Source organism: Moschus berezovskii, chromosome 4, assembly GCF_049115385.1.
Source record: "Moschus berezovskii isolate FMDL1 chromosome 4, NW_MosBer_1.0, whole genome shotgun sequence".
In the NCBI taxonomy this organism is placed as follows: domain Eukaryota; kingdom Metazoa; phylum Chordata; class Mammalia; order Artiodactyla; family Moschidae; genus Moschus; species Moschus berezovskii.
In genome coordinates, this window is record NC_142463.1 from 78,961,036 (window position 1) to 78,977,866 (window position 16,831).

Genomic DNA, 16,831 nt, shown 5'->3' on the forward strand with positions numbered 1-16,831 from the left:
CATGGGATTTTCCAGTCAAGAGGACTGGAGTGGGGTATCACTGCCTTCTCCAAACAACCTCCTAATCCCCCCCAAAAGTAAGTCTGTTATAATAGGAAAAGCCAGGCAGAACCTGGAAATAAAAAGTAATTTCCTTTCAAACCTGTCAAATAGCTGTTCTATAGAGTGTTAAACTCTACGGATCTATCACAAAGCAAAAGAGGCACATGACTACTGAGCTACCGATGATATGGAAGTAACCTCATTCAATTTCCCTTAGATGTAAATGATGGTCGAGTAAATAAACTTCGGCTATTCTTTCTATGCAGGTGCTTTGCCCTAAAGAACTAACAAGAACATGCCAGATTCAGTAGCTTGAGAAGCAAGAAAAGACTGGTTTTTCCTGTTCATGAGCTTCACCTTCAATTCCATAGTTTTAAGAACTATAATAGTATTGGAACAAAGTATAAGTGACACCTGGAAACCTGAGGTTTAATTCCCCAGGAAATTTTTTGTATTTTAACTGTTTTAGAAAGAAGTTTTTTTAAAAATTCAATATATAAATCTCCATAGTCCCTGCTCACTTTCTTTCTTGTCTTTTTTTCCCCTATGAAGTCTTAAGCCATTGAAGTTCCTAAAGTACCAGCCTTGACTCTGCACGAAGATGCTGATGGGGGAAATGTCACTTTGTGTGCCTAAGGCTTGCAGTGTCATCTACACCAAATATAATTTAATTTGGTCTTAATTTCTCTGGAGCACCCTTGGAAACTGCAGTTATTGTGCAATGTTATAATGTTCATGCTTTCGATAGGGTTGCCAGATTTAGAAAATAAAAATATAGGATACCACATTAAATTTGAATTTCTGATGAAACAAATATTTTTTAGCTTGAAAGTGAAAGTGAAGTCGCTCAGTCGTGTCCGACTCTTTGTGACCCCATGAACTGTAGCCTACCATGCTCCTCTGTCCATGGGATTTTCCAGGCAAGAATACTGGACTGGGTTGCCATTTCCTTCTCCAGGGGATCTTCCTAACCCAGGGATCGAACCCAGGTCTCCCGCATTGTAGGTAGAGGCTTTACCATCTGCACCACCAGGGAAGATAAAACATTTTTTTTTAGCTTGCTGCTGCTGCTGCTAAGTCGCTTCAGTCGTGTCCGACTCTGTGCGACCCCATAGACGGCAGCCCACCAGGCTCCCCCGTCCCTGGTATTCTCCAGGCAAGAACACTGGAGTGGGTTGCCATTTCCTTCTCCAATGCATGAAAGTGAAAAGTGTTTAGCTTAAGTACTGTCAAATGAAGAAAAACACACAACCAAAAAGTTGCAAGTTAAGTTTTATTTGGAGATCTTACTGATGTCTGTAGCCTGGGAAACATACTCTCAGATAGCTCTGGGGAACTGCTTCAAAGAACTAAGGGAGAAGCCAAGACATATAGGAGGCTTCTGCTGAAAACAAAACAAAACATGCAGTCTAACATCAAGAGCTTAGCGCTAATCACAAAAAAAAAACAGATATCAAAGTTAAAGATGTTAGTGCTTTTCCGGGTATGGACTGATACATTGATATTATTTCTTAGATATACAGCTCAACTATTTAGGGCCAGTATCCGGAAGTATAGACTGACTACTTCCTATCTTTCTCCATCTTGAATTCCCCTTAGGGTGCGTGGGGGTGGGGTACGCGTCATTGGCTGGTGGCTTGATCCTTGTAGAACCAGAATGATGGGCAACACTGTTTCTGGAATGGCAGGCAACATTCCCTTTCCACAGTATACACCACAAATTGAATGCATGCTCAGTCGCCTCAGTCATGTCCAGACTCTTTGCAACCCCATGGACTGCAGCCCACCAGACTCCTCTGTCTTTAGAATTTTTCCAGGCAAGAATACTGGATCGGGTTGTCATTTCCTCCTCCAGGGGATCCTCCCGACCCAAAGATTGAATCTAGATCTCCTGTGTTTCCTGCACTGGCAAGCTGATTCTTTACCACTGAGTCACTGGGAAAGCCCCACATATTGCATATATTAATACTAAACAATTATTCACTGTTTATTTGGAATTCAAGTTTAACTAGATGTGTATTTTATCTGACAACCCTAATCAAGCACCAGTGAAAAACATAGTCCCATTTCACTCTGGCTCTCCTTGGACTAATATGTTATTCTCATTTGTCTGTCTTTTAAGGTATCAAAATTTTGCCTTTTAGATCTGTTATCATAGAAAACCCAAAGCTGGTCCTCTGCCCCAGGACCCCCAGTAACCCCAGGTTGCTGTTTTTCTCTCTTCCTTCATGGCCATCTCTGTTTTTCACTGATACTCCTACCCCCGTTGCTACTTTTGCTGACAGACACCTTTTTTCTATACGGTGTTCATTCCTTTTCTGTTCTATTACAGCTAAATGTAGTGTTTTAGTGCATGGATTTAAAGGTAGACAAATTAGGATTTGAATCCCAGTTTACTTTTCAGTAGATATGGGAGCTTCAGTAAGTTACTTAATCTAAGTCTCATGTTTTCCTTCAGTAAAATGCAGGTATTAATGCCTACTTTATAGGGCCATTGTGAGGGCTAAATGAGATTGATACAGCAAACGACTCAAAGGTACAATCCTTATTGGGTTATTATTATTAAAAGAGCTTCAGACCTTAGGTGCTGACTTGAATTATTTGTGTTGGATGCCTAGACTTGCAGTTTAGGCTGTGCTGGCCATTCTTCCCTGGTGAGCTTTTATACTGTCTGGCTTGTCTTCACCATCATTACCAACCAGTTTAGTACCTTTCAGGAAATATGTGTTGAGTTTCTACTATGTTCTAAGCACTGGGCCAAGTGCTGGAGATCTGGAGATAAATAGGATAGCACTGACCTCCTGGAGAGTGTTGGGCAGAAAGGAGAAATATAGATCAGATCACAATACAGTGAAGTAAAATTATTTGGAGATGTACAAGATGCCTCAAGATGTTCTGGAACCACAGAGGAGGAGTTCAGACCCCTGGAAGGAAGGAGGCAAGAAAAAGCTTCAAGTTTGTAATAATACTGGAATGGAGAGCTGAAAAATGAGTGGAGCTAACTATTAAAAAAATGTAGGCAGAAGCAGTGGAAACATATTCAACATTTACTTAAGAGCATGAAGAGTGGGAACAGGTACTGCTGCTACTGCTAAGTCGCTTCAGTCGTGTCCGACTCTGTGCGACCCCATAGAAGGCAGCCCACCAGGCTCCCCCGTCCCTGGGATTCTCCAGGCAAGAATACTGGAATGGGTTGCCATTTCCTTCTCCAGTGCATGAAAGTGAAAAGTGAAAGTGAAGTCGCTCAGTCGTGTCCGATTCACAGCGACCCCACGGACCGCAGCCTACCAGGCTCCTCAGTCCATGGGATTTTTCAGGCAAAAGTACTGGAGTGGGTTGCCATTGCCGTCTCTGGAATAGGTGCTATGAGTGGTATATACAGGGAAACTGAAAGCAGTTCAGTGTTATTTGCTCACCGACACCAAATAACAATACAGAGACAGTGCTTTGGAGAAAGGCGTAGCTTTATTACTTTGCCAGAAGCAGTGGGGCTTGAGAGCGTAAGCTTGAAAGTTAATGCTCTCAAGACTGTGTTCTTCTTCCACTGGAAGCTAGAAGAGGTCTTACAGTTTTCGGGTGGTAAATGGGGCTGAAGATGAGTATCGGGGCTGAAGTGTTCTTGCATTCTTCTCCTCCTGGGGATATTGAGATGTTAGGGCTGGCATTAGGTGATTCAGAACAGGTTCTGGTGGTCAGCCATGACATTCTTTCTGGAATGAAGAATGCTCCCAATGGAAAGCAGTGATAGGGAGTGTCCTCTTGGAGGGTTAAACATTAGGTGGATGGTACAGCCTTAGGTAGAGGGCAATCATTTTCACAGTGCTATTAAGCAAGAAAGAGAGGGGAAACTTTATAAACATCTATATGTTGGGCTTCCCAGGTGACGCTAGTGTAAAGAATCTGCCAGCCAGTATAGGAGACTCCAGAGACTCAGGTCAGGTTTGATGCCCTAGAGGAGGAAATGGTAACCCACTCCAGTATTCTTGCCTGGGAAATTCCATGGACAGAAGAGCCTGGCGAGCTACAGTCCATGGGGCTATAGTCCATGATGTCACAAAGAGTCAGTCAGATCGGACTGAGGTGCAACCATGTGCTGTGTAGGTTAAATGGGTAGAGAATAAGGGCTAACATAATGGGATGCCTAAGCTGATCGCCGAAGAATTGATGCTTTTGAACTGTGGTGTTGGAGAAGACTCTTGAGAGTCCCTTGGACTGCAAGGAGATCCAACCAGTCCATTCTAAAGGAGATCAGTCCTGGGTGTTCATTGGAGGAACTGATGCTAAAGCTGAAACTCCAATACTTTGGCCACCTTATGCGAAGAGTTGACTCACTGGAAAAGACTCTGATGCTGGGAGGGATTGGGGGCAGGAGGAGAAGGGGACGACAGAGGATAAGATGGCCGGATGGCATCACCGACTCGATGGACATGAGTTGAGTGAACTCCGGGAGTTGGTGATGGACAGGGAGGCCTGGCGTGCTGTGATTCATGGGGTCGCAAAGAGTCGGACACGACTGAGAGACTGAACTGAACTGAAACTAGTTTCCGCTACATTAGTATCTAAGTACAAATTGTAAAGCTGCTGCTGATGCTGCTAAGTCACTTCAGTCGTGTCCAACTCTGTGCGACCCCATAGATGTCAGCCCACCAGGCTCCCCCGCCCCTGGGATTCTCCAGGCAAGAACACTGGAGTGGGTTGCCATTTCCTTCTCCAATGCATGAAGGTGAAAAGTGAAAGTGAAGTCGCTCAGTCATGTCCGATTCTTGCTAGGAGAGGTCAATGAAAGCATTACTTTCTTTTGGTCATCAGTTTGGCAACCCATACCTTTACATCAGTTGTGGGTGTCATAAATATATTTAACCCTCTATTTTCATTGTTGTTTTTGTCTGTTTAGAGCTTTGGTCCTCTTCCAAGATGCCAAAGCACCATGTTACTGTTTCCTAATGAATCATTGCCTCCACTTCTCTCCTTTTCATTTTAAAACTTTTTGAACAGACTAGAAAGTATTTTTCTCTAAAAAACAAACAAAACAAAAAACCCTGTATTTATGTCATAAGGTATATTTTTCCTGCTGAAGTATTTCTAAAATATTTTAAATCTTTTCCCTCTTACAAAAGGAGGAAAAGATTAATTATATATTCTCTCTGTATCTTATTGCATCAGGCATATTTTACTTCCAAAATATTTAGAACAAACATTAAAATCTCAGATATATTCCACCATCCAGGGAATTTCTCAAGATCATGAGTGTTAGTCGCTCAAGTCATGTCTGACTCTTTGCAAACCCCATGGACTGTAGGCCCTCCAGGCTCTTCTGTCCATGGGATTTCCCAGGAAAGAATACTGCCAAACTTCTCCATGGGATCTTCCCAACGCAGGGATCCAACCTGGGTCTCCTGCGTTGCAGCCAGATTCGTTTCCATCTGACCCCAGATTTTAAAGCCAGTCATTCTACTCTAATACAGTTATTTAATTCTATTTTTCTGCTCTCTTTCTCCGTTTGTCTTTCTCGGACGTAGTTTAAATCATTTGCAATATAAAGAGACACAGGCTTAATTCATAGCGGCGTGGTGTTAACAGGAAAGGGATAATGCTACCCTACTAATTTGGTGGCGCTGCTCTGGGCTCTGTTCAGCCTCAGGGACTAAACCAGGGTGGGAGAAGCGGTTATTTCCAACCGAAAAAGCCTTCCAGGAAAATGAGTGGCAGCCTGCTCCAGAGCGAATCTCGATAGTTTTCACTGACACTGACATTTCTAGAACGCAGTTGGCTTGCTTCCTGGATCCACTCCCTCTCAGGGTCCTTTGCCCCAAAGGACTTTGACTTGACTTTCGCAGTCTCACAGGCAGTCAGGCAGAGGCACGCGCCGGGAGGCACTCCGTCCGCTACATCCCTTTGGGAAACAACTAGCAGGAGGCCCTGCCACAGGCGAGGACACGACAGTGAAGCCGGCACCGGGGGTCGCCCGCGGAGCCTCTGAAGTCCTCGTCTTGGGGATGGAGTTGGCAAGTGCCAAGGTGGGGCCGGCAGAGCCGAGCCGGGAACGGCGTTCACCCGGGCCGCGGCGGCAGCCGGAGCGTTTGGGAGACGGGACCGCGGGAACCCGGAAACGCCTGGGCCGCGGCGGGCCGGTGGCGGCGGCGGCGGCGGCGGCGAGTGGCGCTGCGCTTCACGGGTCGCGGGGGACCCGGTGGGCGCCGCAGCCTGGGGCGCCGGGCCGAGCTGAGCTGCCGCCCCCAGGACGCGCAGCCGGCCGAGCTGCGCGGAAGGTGAGCCTGGTGCGCGCCGGGGTGGCGGCAGGCACGGACAGGCCGATGGCCTCAGCTTCGGCCGGGGCAGCCCCGGGAGGATGCAGCGGGCGCGGGGCTGGTGCGAAGTCTGTCTGAGTGGAGGGGACGGTGTGGGATACCTTAAGTACTAGCTGAGTACGGGGCGGGAGTGGATGAAGTGACACGTTGTAGGTACGAGGGACGACGTGAGGAATGTGCTGGCTGTAGGAGGGAAAAGGGCCCCAGGAAAGGGGTGTGTCAACCCAATGAAAACGGCAGTGTGTGCTTTGGAGTCTGGGGCGTGCGGAACCGAGTGGCCGGAGGGCCAGGCTGGCGGTCATTCCATCTGCGAGCTGCCCTGGAGCTCCCGCTCGGTGTACGGCCCTGTGGCCGATGCCGAGCCAGGAGACCGGGACCCTGCGCTGAAGAAGCCTCAGGGACTTGGAGAAATGGAAAGGTTGTCCTTGGTAAGGCTAGTACGGCAGGCAAAGGCTGTCTGAGGCCAGGTGGGGTTCCTATCAGAAAAAGTGTGCTTCTTGGGTTCTGAGTGTTTAGGAAGGGAAGATCTTAATTAACTTTTATTTAAAGCAACTAAACTACAGGGGACGCTGGTTCACATGAATTAAAGGGTAATGTTAAGTGTAGTACTGGGCCTTGCTTGGTAAAACACGTTTCATTGCTTTATGGTAGAAGGCTGAATCTTTTATTATGTTCTGTTACATGCAGTGTTTGAAAATGGAAGCGCAGTTTTTGTTTTCCATCAGCATTCAACTTTGGTAGTTAAGAATGAAATTTGGTACTTTCTCACTTGTGCACTTACTCATTTTCGCTGGTAAACTCAGACTGTTTCCTTTAAAGGCATGACTTCTAAATTTACATTCCTGGTCCTAACTTTCCTCCCAATTATTGATTCTATTTTTTCAGCATCTCAGTTTGCTTGTTCTCTTTTTCATTTCTATGCTAAACGTGACTTCTCTTTCCTCTTCTTTCTTGCTCTATGGCAATGGCTGGATTTGCTGCCCTCAGCCTGTCTCCCTTCCAGTAACTCTCCTTGAAACTGCTTTTTAAAACCTGAGGTCTTATGTATTCCTTGGTTTCTCTTTCCTCAGACATACTCAAGTGATTTTCTATTGAATCCGGATTAAATTTAAAATTATTTAGGTTACCAACCAAACTCTTCAAAAATGTGTAACTGTCCTTGACTTCAGTCAGATCAATATGTCCCTTTCATTCTTTTTTTAAAAATTATTTTATCCTACGAGTTCTGTTTTTTTAGCTCAATCATAGTAGTTACTTTGAAGTTAATTTCTGAACATGTTCTGTGCATACGTGCCTTGGTCTTTGCTTACATCCTTTCTTCCTACAAGGAAGGCCTTCTTTTCCATCTTTGTAGAAATCATTCTGTCCATTTTTGCAAAAGGTATTCTTTAGTGCCACCTCCTTTAATTTTTTTAAATATTGAGATGTAATTGACATATAACTCCATATTAGTTTCCAGTGTACATCATAATGATTTGATATTTGTATGTATTGCAAAATTATCACCACAAATATAGTTAACATTCATCACCACACATAGATACAAAATTTTTCTTGTAATGACAGCTTGTAAGATTGTAAGTTTACTTTCTTTGCAACTTTCAAATATACAATACGGTATTATTAACTATAGTTACCATGCTATACAGAATTCCCAGGACTTCTTCTCCAACCGGAAGTTGCTACTTCCTTCTTATAAAGTGCTCTAAAGTCCGTCTTCAGTCCAAAACATTCTTCTTCTCTTGTGTGCTGCACTTTATAATAAGTATTTTATAATATTTGTTAAATTAGCATTTTACTATCATTTTTTGAGAAAGTTATCTATACTACCTCAAAGACTTATTACTAGGATCAAATAAAGTACTAAAACTAGAACAGAAAAGCATTTTCAAATATAAGATTAATAAAAAGCTGAAATAAGATTATACTGCAACACAAGAGTGATCATTCTAACAGAAATAGAATCACAGATTCAGAGAACAAGCAGGTGGTTACGTGAGGATAGAGGGATGGAGCGAGGGGAGAAATATGTGAAGAGATTAAAAGGTACAGACTTTCAGTAACAAAATAAATGGTCACAAGTAGGAAATGTACAGTGAGGGGAATATAGTCAATACATATGTAAATCTTAAGTGACAGATGGTGACTATATGTATCATGTTGATTACTTTAGAAACGTATAGAAATAGCAAATCACTATGTTGCATACCAGGAACTAGCATAGTGTTGTATGTCAATTGTACTTCAAAAACAAACTCAGAAAAAGACATCAGGTTTGTGGTTACCAGAGGGTGGCAGGGTGGAAAGTACTGGAGGAAGGTAGTCAAAAGGCAGAAACTTTCAGTTATAAGATGAATAAGTACTAGGGCTATAATGTACAATGTGATAAATGTAAGTATTACTGCTGTACTTTATGTATCAAAGTTGTTGAGACTAAATCGTAAGCATTCTCATCATAAGGCAAAAAACATAAATATATATTTTCTATTTAATTTACATAGAAGATGGATATTCACTAAATTTACTGTGGTAATCATTTCACGATGTATGTAAGTCAAATCATTATGCTGTACAACATAAAATTATGCCATGCTGTATGTCAATTATAGTTCAATAAAACTGGAAGAAATAATAAGTTATCCAAGTTGTCTAGCTTCAGCTTGCAGGGCTTTGGGAAAAGGACAGTGTTTAGTTTTTGTGATTCCAAGTCAGGTTAGAGAAAGTTGAAAATGTTAGTTTAGAGAGTCGTAACTAGATATTGGAGGAAACTAGAATAATTCAGGGATCCAATCCAGTGTACGAGTAGATTACAAAACCTCAACGACAGTGGACTGTGGTAGAATTTGATATCCACAAAAGTGTGCTACTGACACAGAAATATTCTCTCTATAGTCCTCTCTACTTCTACCAAAGATAGTCACATTAAGACTAATTTGTTTGCAAAATAAGTCTAGTCTCATTAAACTTGGCCTGATTATTTATGTAAGTAAATGCAGTAAGAATAGTAATTGACCATAAAGACTCTTTTAAAATCTGTTTTGCTATAACTTTTCAGAAGGAATCTCAGACATTTGAAAGTATGTCAAGCCCAGAAAGCTAAGCCAAGGACTAACCATCAGATTTCTCCTGTAATACTTAGATTTGAGTGAATTTCTCTCTTCTTTCTCCTTGAGGTCCCTAAGAAATCCTTAAGTTCTTGGACCCACCAGAAAATTACCTTCCTTACTCACCTGATACAGCTGGGAACTATGAAAGCAAGATACCGAGGGGTGTGTGTGTGTGTGTGTTTTAGTTTGTTTTTGTTTTTCCGGAAGGGCCTTCACTGACCTTGTAAAGTGAAAGTCGCAATCGTGTCTGACTCTGTGACCCGGTGGACTATACAGTCCATGGAATTAACCCTTTCCTTTCTCCAGTTGATCTTCCCAACCCAGGTATTGAACCCAGGTCTCCCACATTGCAGGTGTATTCTTTACCAGCTGAGCCACAAAGTCCACCTTAATTCCTTAAAGCTGATATTATCCTCAAATAGGACATCTCAGTCAAAACTTTGGCAGTATAGCCAGTGTTTCCAATTGTATCCTATTACAAGGAAAACAGATTCTTATTGAACATATGCAAGTAACTATATTTTCATGAAACTAAGAATACTCACTATTAATTTCTGATTTTTTGAAAAATCAGGGAGGGAGAAAAAGATAAATAAATGTTTCAGTTCTGTTTACAAAGATATAATTTACCAAATTGCTGTGTTATAGAAAGTTTAAGAAAAAAGGTTTCCTTCAATCTGTTAAAGTGTTAAAGAGCTAGCAATGTTTTTAACAAAAAGTCTTACAATTAAAAATCATTCTCATCATTTTCTCAGCCCCATGTAGTTATTCCTGTTTTGCTCGATCTAAAGTTAGTAGTTTCGTGAATCCATTAATTTTTTCCATTCAGTCAGTTCAGTTCAGTTGCTCAGTCGTGTCCGACTCTCCGCGACCCCATGAATCACAGCACGCCAGGCCTCCCTGTCCATCACCAACTCCCGGAGTTCACTCAAACTCATGTCCATCGAGTCAGTGATGCTATCCAGCCATCTCACTCTCTGTCGTCCCCTTCTCCTCCCGCCCGCAATCTTTCCCAGCATCAGAGTCTTTTCCAGTGAGTCAACTCATCGCATGAGGTGGCCAAAGTATTGCAGTTTCAGCTTTAGCATCAGTCCTTCCAATGAACACCCAGGACTGATCTCCTTTAGAATGGACTGGTTGGATCTCCTTGCAGTCCAAGGGACTCTCAAGAGTCTTCTCCAGCACCACAGTTCAAAAGCATCAATTCTTTGGCGATCAGCTTTCTTCACAGTCCAACTCTCACATCCATACATGACCACGGGAAAAACCATAGCCTTGACTAGACGGACCTTTGTTGTCAAAGTAATGTCTCTGCTTTTTAATATACTATCAGAGTTCTGTAATTTATTATCTAGTTCAATGGTATGATCTTAAAGTTATTACAAATCTGTATTGTAGAGTACTTATCAGTGTCATTTTCTTGAATCTTTTTGAAGACAAATGTTTTGGCCAAACTTTAGGAAAGCATAAGAGTAAAACAGTAACTATTTGTAATTGACAGAAGACTTAAAAATGGTCATAGTTAAGGATCTAGTGAGAGTTCATTCTAATGCAGTGGACAAGGAAATTTGATTATTTCTGTGATACACAAAATTTTAAGATGGTAACATCCCACCCCTACCCCAAGCTGGCAGTGGTCAGTAGAACACTAGCTGCAGATGAGATGTAACCCACATTTCTGTCTGGTTATATTTTTTTGGCCCCTAACCTTACAGTTTGGAGAAGGCAATGGCAAGCCACTCCAGTACTCTTGCCTGGAAAATCCCATGGATGGAGGAGCCTGGTGGGCTGCAGTCCATGGGGTTGCTATGGGTCGGACATGACTGAGCGACTTCAGTTTCACTTTTCACTTTCACACATTGGAGAAGGAAATGGCAACCCACTCCAGTGTTCTTGTCTGGAGAATCCCAGGGACGGGGGAGCCTGGTGGGCTTCTGTCTATGGGGTCACACAGAGTCGGACACGACTGAAGTGACTGAACAGCAGCAGCAGCAGCAGCAACCTTACAGTTGAGTTGCTTGCATACACAAGAATCATAACCTGCATGCCTGAGCAGGCAGAAAACCAACCCCAGTTTTTCAGGACACAAAATGAGACAAGCCGGAAAGCAATAGCCATTCCTGGGAAGGCAAGAATCAAACCAATGAGTGGGCTTCCCTGGTGGCTCAGTGGTAAAGAATCTGCCTGTCAGCAAATTTGGAAAACTCAGCAGGGGCCACAGGACTGGAAAAGGTCAGTTTTCATTCCAGTTCCTAAGAAGGGCAATGCCAGCGAATGTTCAGACTACCACACAGTTGCACTCGTTTCACATGCTAGCAAGGTAATGCTCAAAATCCTTCAAGCTAGGCTTCAGCAGTTCATGAACTAGGCTTCAACAGTACATGAACTGAGAACTTCCAGATGACAAGCTGGATTTAGAAAAGACAGAGGAACCAGAAATAAGTTGCCAACATCCTTTGGATTATGGAAGATGCAAGCAAATTCCAGAAAAACATCTTTATTGACTGTGCTAAAGCTTTTGGCTGTGTGGAACACAACAAACTATGGACAATTCTTAAAGAGATGGGAATACCAGACCACCTTACCTGTCTCCTGAGAAACCTGTATGCAGGTCAAAAAGCAACAGTTAGAACCAGATAGGAACAATAGACTGATTCAATATTGGGAAAGGAGTATGTCAAGTCTGTATATTGTCACCCTGCTTATTTAACTTATATGCAGAGTACATCATGCAAAATGCCAGGCTGAATGAAGCACAAGCTAGAACCAAAGATTGCAGGGAGAAATATCAACAACCTCAGATATGCAGATGATACCACCCTAAGGCAGAAAGTGAAGAGGAACTAAAGAGCCTCTTGATAAAAGTAAGAGGAGAGTGAAAAAGCTGGCTTAAAACTCAACATTCAAAAACCTAAGATCATGGCACCCAGTCCCATCACTTCATAGCAAATAGAAGGGGGAAGGAGAAGGAAATGGCAACCCACTCCAGTGTTCTTGCCGGGAGAATCCCAGGGACGGGAGAGCCTGGTGGGCTTCTGTCTATGGGGTCACACAGAGTCGGACACGACTGAAGTGACTTAGCAGCAGCAGCAGCAGAAGGGGGAAAAGTAGAAGCAGTGACAGATTTTATATTCTTGGGCTCCAAAATCAGTGTGGACAGTGACTGCGGTCATGAAATTAAAAGATGCTTGCTCCTTGGAAGAAAAGCTACAGCATGTTACAAAGCAGAGACATCACTTTGCCATCAGAGGTCCGTATAGTCAAAGCTATAGTAGTAGTTGTGTGCAGATGTGAGAGTTGAGCCATAAAGAAGCCAAAAAGTTGATGCTTTTGAGCTGTGCTGGAGAAAACTTGAGAGTCCCTTGGACAGCAAGGAGATCAAACCTGTCAATCCTAAATATTCATTGGAAGGACTGATGGTGAAGCTGAAGCTCCAATCCTATGGCTACCTGACGCAAAAAGCTGACTCATTGGAAAAGACCCTGATAAAGGGAAAGACTGAGATAAGAAGGAGAAGAGGGCATCACTGACTTCATGGGTATGAATTTGAGCAAACTCTGGGAGATGGTGAAGGACAGGGAAGCCTGGCATGCTCCAGTTCATGGGGTCATAAAGAGATGACTTAGCAACTGAACAGCAACAACAATGCAGGAGATTGTTTGGTCCCTGGACCTGGAGGATCACATATGCCGCAGAGCAGCTAAACCTGTGGGCCACAGCTACTGAGCCTATGCTCTACAGCCCAGAAACTGCAACTACTGAGCCCGTGTGCCCTAGAACCTGTGCTCCGCAATAAGGAAGCTACTGCAATGAGAAACCCTTGCACCACAGCTAGACAGTAGCCGCTGCTCACTGCAACCAGAGAAAAGCCCATGAAGCAACAAAGACCCAGCACAGCCAAAAATAAATAAAATAAAAACCAGTGAATACACCAAAATCATTTTATAAACAAAATTGCAATTCAGAGAATGAATATTTACAAATGTTCTCTCCTGCTAATCTGAATTTGTAAAGGACAACATGAGAATTTACCTTCTTAGTTTCCTCTCCCGTGATTAATAGTCAGTCTTCCTTGGTTGATGACGCTCCTTTGGGGAGTGGATTTATGACAGTTGACTTCCTTTTACAGGATTTATGTTTAAGCAGATAAGGAAAGTTCAGAGAAGGCTTCCCTGCGCTTTAATACCTACTCAAATAATATGTTAGAGTAGCATCTTTTGGGAATGACATATTTTGTTTCTCATCACCACCTTTTAAATGAGAATGTTCAGGGTCAGACAGATCAAACCCTGTGTCCTGCATACCCTGTCTGGGCTGCCTCAGTTATATTTGAAATGGATATAATTTGTATCACCTCAGTAGAAAGCATGTTGGATGAATGACTGAACAAATAATTAGAATCAACTGAAATATTCTCTCCCTTAAAGCCTAATCATCCTTCAGTAGCTATGAAGTATAACTTTTGAGTTTATTTCCCTTTATTAAAGAAGGAAGTTTCTATTTGATAACAATCTGCTGTGGATTTGTGTGTGTGTGTGAAAGTATAAAAAACTGAGGAGTAAATTGTAGACCTGTCTGGGTTACTGAAGTAGCTTGAGCATCATCAAACTAGTAGTTAATAATAATGTGTGTATGAATTTATTAAAGTTCAGATCAATATGAATTGGTAGCTTAACATTAGATTTCACCCGTCTGAAAAACAGGTGTATCCTAAGTACATTAAACTTAATTGTTCTCCTTTAATGAAGGAGTGTAGTGCTGTGGTTATAGATTTTTTTTTAATATGTATTTTAATGATTGGTTTTTGGATGTCTTATGTATAAATTTGAGTGTTTGGTATATAAATATGAGCGTTTGTTTTATGAGCTAAAGTGTAACTCAGCTGCTCAATCCAGATTGCCTACCCAAAACTCTTACTAGTTTATCATCCATGTCGGACATACCATCCCAAATGAAACCAAAGAGTCAGTTGCTGCCTGGAGATAAGCACTTTAATTGAAAAGCTCTGGTAAGTCAGGTAATCTAGTAGAAAACAGAGTTAAAATGAAGCTGGAATTTTAGATCGTGTTAGATAAATGCTAAGAAAGAAAATTATTCCAGTAAGGAAATGTCTACACATGACTATACCTACTCTGCCTAGTTTTTCTGTAAAAGGTAGATAAGGTTTTTCTAAATTCATATATGCTATAAAGAGCCAATTTTAAATGTTACTAGTGGCATTTTATAACATGAGTCTTATTCAGTTCAGTTCAGTCGCTCAGTCATGTCCGACTCTTTACGACCCCATGAATCACAGCACGCCAGGCCTCCCTGTCCATCACCAACTCCTGGAGTCCACCCAAACCCATGTCCATTGTGTTGGTGATGCCATCCAACCATCTGTTGTCCCCTTCTCCTCCTGCCCTCAATCTTCCCCAGCATCAGGGTCTTTTCCAATGAGTCAGCTCTCCTTGTCAGGTGGCCGAAGTATTGGAGTTTCAGCTTCAACATCAGTCCTTCCAATGAACATCCAGGACTGATCTCCCTTAGGATGGACTGGTTGGATCTCCTCGCAGTCCAAGGGACTCTCAAGAGTCTTCTCCAACACCACAGTTCAAAAGCATCAGTTCTTCAGCACTCAGCTTTCTTTATAGTCCAACTCTCACATCCATGCATGACTACTGGAAAAACTATAGCCTTGACTAGACGGACCTTTGTTGACAAAGTAATGTCTCTGCTTTTTAATATGCTGTCTACGTAGGTCATAACTTTCCTTCCAAGGAGCAAGCGTCTTTTAATTTCATGGCTGCAATCACCATCTTCAGTGATTTTGGAGCCCATAAAAATAGTCAGCCACTGTTTCCACTGTTTGCCCATCTATTTGCCATGAAGTGATGGGACCGGATGCCATGATCTTAGTTTTCTGAATGTTGAGCATTAAGCCAACTTTTTCACTCTCCTCTTTCACTTTCATCAAGAGGCTCTTTAGTTCCTCTTCACTTTCTGCCATAAGGGTGGTGTCATCTGCATATCTGAGGTTATTGATATTTCTCCCAGCAATCTTGATTCTAGCTCGTGCTTCTTCCAGCCCAGTGTTTCTCATGATGTACTCTGCATATGCAGGGTGACAATATACAGCCTGGACTTACTCCTTTTCCTATTTGGAACCAGTCTGTTGTTCCATGTCCACTTTTAACTGTTGCTTCCTGACCTGTACACAGGTTTCTCAAGAGGCAGGTCAGGTGGTCTGGTCTTCCCATCTCTTTCAGAATTTTCCACAGTTGATTGTGATCTGCACAGTCAGAGGCTTTGGCATAGTCAATAAAGCAGAAATAGATGTTTTTCTGGAACTCTCTTGCTTTTTTGATGATCCATCAGATGTTAGTAATTTGATCTCTGGTTCCTCTGCCTTTTCTAATACCAGCTTGAACATCTGGAAGTTCACGGTTCACATATTGCTGAAGCCTGGCTTGGAGAATTTTGAGCATGACTTTACTAGCGTGTGAGATGAGTGCAGTTGTGCGGTAGTTTGAGCATTCTTTGGCATTATCTTTCTTTGGGATTGGAATGAAACTGACCTTTTCCAGTTCTGTGGCCACTGCTGAGATTTCCAAATTTGCTGACATATTGAGTGCAGCACTTTCAGAGCATCATCTTTTAGAATTTGAAATAGCTCAACTGGAATTCCATCGCCTCCACTAGCTTTGTTCGTAGTGATGCTTCCTAAGGCCCACCTGACTTCACATTCCAGGATGTCCGGCTCTGGGTGAGTGGGAGTGATCACACCTTCGTGATTATCTGGGTCGTGAAGATCTTTTTTGCACAGTTCTTCTGTGTATTCTCGCCACCTCTTCTTAATATCTTCTGCTTCTCTTAGGTCCATACTATTTCTGTCCTTTATCGAGCCCATCTTTGCATGAAGTGTTCCCTTGGTATCTCTAATTTTCTGAAGAGATCTCTAGTCTTTCCCATTCTGTTGTTTTCCTCTATTTCTTTGCATTCATCGCTGAGGAAGGCTTTCTTATCTCTCCTTGCTATTCTTTGGAACTCTGCATTCAAATGGGTATATCTTTCCTTTTCTCCTTTGGCTTCTCTTCTTTTCACAGCTATTTGCAAGGCCTCCTCAGACAGCTATTTTGCTTTTTTGCATTTCTTTTCCATGGGGATGGTCTTGCTCCCTGTCCCCTGTACAATGTCACGAACCTCTGTCCATAGTTCATCAGGCACTCTGTCTGTCAGATCTAGTCACTTAAATCTATTTCTCACTTCCACTGTATAGTCATAAGGGATTTGATTTAGGTCATACCTGAATAGTCTAGTGGTTTTCTCCACTTTCTTCAGTTTAATTCTGAATTTGGCAATAAGGAGTTCATAATCCCGAGCCACAGTACACTC

At 42.5% G+C, this 16,831-nt stretch overlaps 1 protein-coding gene across 2 annotated transcripts in view; it reads left to right on the top strand.

Annotated features, from left to right (window-relative positions):
- The first annotated feature begins 6,038 nt into the window (after positions 1-6,038).
- SLC35A3 (solute carrier family 35 member A3) overlaps positions 6,039-16,831 on the top strand; it is a 45,039-nt gene continuing 34,246 nt past the window's right edge. Inside the window, exon 1 of one of the 2 annotated variants that reach the window (XM_055403253.2) lies at positions 6,039-6,311. In XM_055403253.2, the coding sequence (XP_055259228.2) occupies positions 6,039-6,311 (273 nt within the window). Of the gene's footprint in view, positions 6,312-6,371; positions 6,779-16,831 lie in introns of those variants that run through there. The other variant, XM_055403254.2, reaches the window with a different exon arrangement.